This window comes from Anas acuta, chromosome 8, assembly GCF_963932015.1.
Source record: "Anas acuta chromosome 8, bAnaAcu1.1, whole genome shotgun sequence".
NCBI classification, from domain to species: Eukaryota; Metazoa; Chordata; class Aves; order Anseriformes; family Anatidae; genus Anas; species Anas acuta.
In genome coordinates this window covers 12,419,976-12,424,696 of record NC_088986.1, presented here as the reverse complement: position 1 = coordinate 12,424,696, position 4,721 = coordinate 12,419,976, and the positions used below count along the sequence as shown (strand labels likewise).

The window sequence follows — 4,721 nt, the reverse complement described above, 5'->3', positions numbered from 1 at the left end:
ATAGTAAGGTGACAGCTCGCTCCTGGAGCGGGGAGGAATCGCGCTAGCGCCAGGCCTCTGAGACGCTGAGCATGGTCGGTTTAAGGCAGCGCCTTGCTCTGGAAACTTTACAGAGCAGAGGCAGAAACACGGTTTTATTACAGCTGAGTACGTTCCCTCTCCTCCTCAACGATGACTTGTTTCCTACATTTTCAATTGCAAGGTCTTCAGCACAGAACTTTCTTTTTCCTATCTCACTTGTATTTTGTCTGCCAAACCGGAGCCTAACTGCCAGCTGGACTTATAAATATCAGGACAATAACCACATGACTTTACCCTTCGCAAATCTGAACAACAGATACCAACGTTAAAACACAAAACACATCTGATTTTCAAAGGACAGCACAAGAACTTTCCCCCAGTGCCAGGCTCAGAGCAACTGCACTCGCAGTTCTGAAAGTAAGCCACAGGCTTTCTGTTCTCGCAGGGCATTCAGCTCTCAGCCGGTAACAGCTCTCAGCAGGTGAACACGTTTAACTGAAGAGCAAATTTGGTCCTATCAAAGCCTACATGGATTGCTATTCTGCAGCAGTAAGGATAACCTTCGTTATGTTCTGCGTTTCATTACCCCCCACGGGAAGTTTTATCTCACAACTGGAGCTCATTGTAGTGGTATTGTGTGGAAATAAACCTGAAAAAATTCAGCTCCTAAAACCAAGAAAAGAGACAACCCCTTGCCATAAATAGAATGCAATTAAACCATTTGATTAGTGTGATAGGGAAGGATCTTGCAAGCTGACCAGTTGCTCCTTGTGTCCCGCCACTTAAAGCTACATCATGCCTGCAAGCCAGAACAATCATTCTTAGGTCAGGGTTTTCTTCATTTATTAAGGTCTCTGGCTGAGTGTTTTTTTTTGACTTCCAAGATTAGAAACATCACTATCTGGCTTTTGGTGTTGAAAATTTATCAGTGCTGTGGACTATTTAACAGAAGCAGGATGAAACAGGTCCACAAAATTGGTTAAAAGTGGACGGCTGTTCCCATTTCATTTCTTTTTTTCATATATAATTTATGTAATAGTTTTTTTGTTCTTGCTGTTGGATTTTAAGAAGCAAATTCCAATTTTGAGATGACTAACTGGTATAAAAACTGCTTCCATATCAAATTTTTCACATTAGATGTCAAGAGTTATGCAAACTCAAGTTTTAGTTATACAAACAAGTAATTTCACTGCATCATTTTATTTAATATACACAACTGCAGTTCATTTAGGCAATAGAAAGTTCACAGATATCCTTACCCCAGCACATGATTTGACACGTTTAGTTTGACAGAAACCAAAGAGTACAAAAGTGGAGTATAATAACCATTAAGAACACATAAAGAGTGAGAATATTACAACTAAATTACAAATAATATAAATATTTGATTCATGTATAACCTTTACACATTCAACATTTCTGATCTTAGGAGTAAAGTTATAGAAGAGGAAGATGGCTTTTAAATTTAGCTTGATCTTATTAGTGGAAAGTGGCATTCAGAACTATCAAAAAAGTTAGAGATTATAAACCAAATTCTCATTGTGATTATGAACTCACTAAAGTAGAACTGCACAAATATTATCATTGCCTTGGTGCAGCTCTGGTATTTGTTCTTCAAAGATGGTAGACTTGAAACTCTTGAGCTAGGTGGCAGGTTATCAACAGATATTCTTTATATGTCTTCAGGCTAAGGCGTATAAACCTCAGCGAGGAGACAGCTATCTCCCACTGAAATTTATAACCGTCTTTGGAGTTAGGAAGGACACAATATGCAAGTACTTTGGGGGAAAAGGCCTGAAAGGACTCAGATACCTGCACATATTTCTCTTCTTCTCTCTTTTCCCCCTTCTCTTCCTGTTTTTTCTTCCTTTTTTTTTTTTTTTTTTTTTTTTTTTTTGGAAGTTCACATAAATAAAAGCCAAAGTCTGAATGAAATATTTGTTGTTGATATCTCTCTGCACCCAGATACTGTAATTCTTATTTTGGATGGAAAAAAATCAGTCAGATTTCTGACCTGTTTCTATGGTCTTCTGAGAGCTCTGTGATGTCTTGTATCCCTTCAAGTCAGAAACACTTCCATTTGTTTAAACAGATAATATCAGGTACTTATCCATTTTCTAAGCATTTTGGTGCTTCATTAGGCCCTTTTCATTCTTTTGTTAAAAGAAAAAAAAAAATGGCAGCTTTCATTTTTGACAGAAGACCAAGCTATTAAGTTATTTGGAAACAATCTCACATCAACACTGTTGAATAATGTTTGGGTTGTACTTTGTTCAAGAACTTTTTATAAATATGAAAATCACTCACTTAAATAGACATTTACCTCTTCAAGAATGTGTGTTTCTGTTTTTCTGTGATGAATATTAAGGTATCATTTTCTTAATGTAATTTTATTAGACCAAACCACAGCAAACAGTTTCCTGTGACACATTACATCCCCAGGTAGTATATTTGCCATGGAATATGCTATTTACCCTGATACTTCTACTTCCAGCTATTCCTATTGATTCTGAACCCAATTTGACACCTTAATATAATGTATATATTTTATTCATAATATAATTTAATTCAGAGACTTGCAGAAAGCTGCCAAAATGCAGATATTTTTTAGATGAGGGGAGATAAGTGTGTTTAAGCTAAATGAGAGGGGTGAAAAAACCTTCATATTCTAGTATTGAAGACATACTCCATTGAGAAAAAAGTATAGCATAAAGCCAAGTTTAGCAACTTGAATGGTTGAAATAGAGCAGAAGCAGCAGCATTTGGAATTTGTTTTATTACACAGAGAAGTATACTTTTTTTTTTTTTAATAAACTATAACCAGTTGGCATTTCATACAAGTCATATGACATTTCCATAGTTTTTATATTTATGTAATGAGTACAACCAAGGAGCAAAATGTTGGCCTCAGTAAAACCTATGAAATTAACACAAGCCCTCCTCTTCAAGTATCATCAGTTTGGGTTGTGCTTTCAACAAAGTTGAAATGTTTCTAATCAAAGTTCGTTTCAATATGCCAGATTATAACAAGTTCCTGAAGTATCTGAATATTTAGAATTAGTCTGTATTATTTAACATAGGCTAGATTCTCCTGGGCTGGCTTTGTGTATGGCAAAGCATACAGAAACATAGTTTAAAAGGCTAAGCTGACTATGAAACGTTGTTTCGGTTCACAGGAATTCAAGATTAGAGATCATTACTGTTTATTATCTTTAGCACAGTAAAGATGTTGCTGCAAGTTCCCTCATGCCACATTGCTGTGCTTCTACCAAAAGTTAAGGGTTCCATATCCCAAGCCACCAGTTTCACACGTGCACATAGATGGCCACAATTGCCAAAACTTTCTTTAAGTAGACAACTGACCTCCTACACACATGGGAAAAAGACTGAAATGCTTTTACTTATAAAAACACTGCCTTTGATTCTGTTTAATGATTAACAAATCTCATCATACATCCTGATTTAAAAATATATTTTGAAATGCTACATATGAACCAAGAATTATCCTCATCACCACCATACAGTCTTCACAGTTTTAGAAAAAGGAAAAGTTTTAAATTAATTGGTGAAACTAGCATAGCTTTTTGGATATAAATAAGTGCTCTCAAACAAACACTTTCGTGATTATTACACATTTTAAAACAAAATAAAGTAAAAAATGCATTCTGGAAGTCATTACTGCCCAAATGGTGCCTGCATTTCCTGCACCACTCTTTATTATACTGTAGTACAAAATGACTGCTTACATCCACACAAATGTAATTTCAGGGCAGTGGCAACAAGTTCAATTTTGTGAGTGTGATTACTTTATTGCACGTGTCACATGAATCAGAGACTGCATATACCCCTGTTGAAACACCTTCTAGATCTAGACACATAATGACTTTGAGACTCTGTAGTGAACATTTTGCACTATAAGCCTTTAAAGGAAACTACTCCATCAGCTTCACTTACAAATTATCTGTGGCAACAGTACAGCATTTCATAAATAAATTTTACCCAAATATTACAGAAAAAAGCTTTGGGATACATTAAATATAAATACAGTGACGGCTGAGCTGCAAATTTAATTTAGGTATATACAATAATATGCTCACCAGTTCTTTTCACAGATGTATGCTTAACCTCCCTGAGTCCTTTTCCTTACTTAGCGACATGGTACTTTTTCAGATGTTTGCTCGGTAACAGCAATGACAACTTTGGGGTTAGAAAGAAAGGTGGGAAGGATTATGTCAAAGTGCACTCCATCTCATTTATCACGTATTTTAAGCTTACTGTACTTTTGCTTCTACGAGCCCACTGGTCACGACATGCCCATGACCACTTACACAAGCACTGACATGTCTTAGTGAATCTGCTCCAAGATAGGCCATTAAAAGTTCAGTGCGTCGGATTAATAATTGCATAAGGTCTTCTGCCAAACTCTCCATAGTTGAGTATCGCACCTTTTCAAAATCAAAAATGTCTTTGAGGAAGAAAAGCACTTGATCCTAGTAAGGAAAAAAAGGAAAAAAAAACACTTGTACTTACAAGAAGAAAAAAGTATGCAATGCTACCTATTTCTTTTAGACATTTCATAAAACCATCCATTTATGTATTCTTGTGGTGCTTAGAAATAAGTGCACTAAAACAGATTTTGCAGAACAGTTTTAAGCCTAAAAGCCTACTCAATATGAAAATAAATATTTTCCTTATTATCT

The 4,721-nt window shown here is 35.8% G+C and overlaps 1 protein-coding gene across 2 annotated transcripts in view; it reads right to left on the bottom strand.

The window, feature by feature from the left end:
* Window positions 1-1,202: 1,202 nt before the first annotated feature.
* The window catches only part of MIGA1 (mitoguardin 1), a 41,767-nt gene continuing 38,248 nt past the window's right edge, over window positions 1,203-4,721 (bottom strand). For both annotated transcript variants that reach the window (XM_068691069.1, XM_068691071.1), the window contains exon 16: window positions 1,203-4,511. In XM_068691069.1, the coding sequence (XP_068547170.1) occupies window positions 4,293-4,511 (219 nt within the window). In that variant the 3' untranslated portion in view covers window positions 1,203-4,292. The remainder of the gene's footprint in view (window positions 4,512-4,721) is intronic.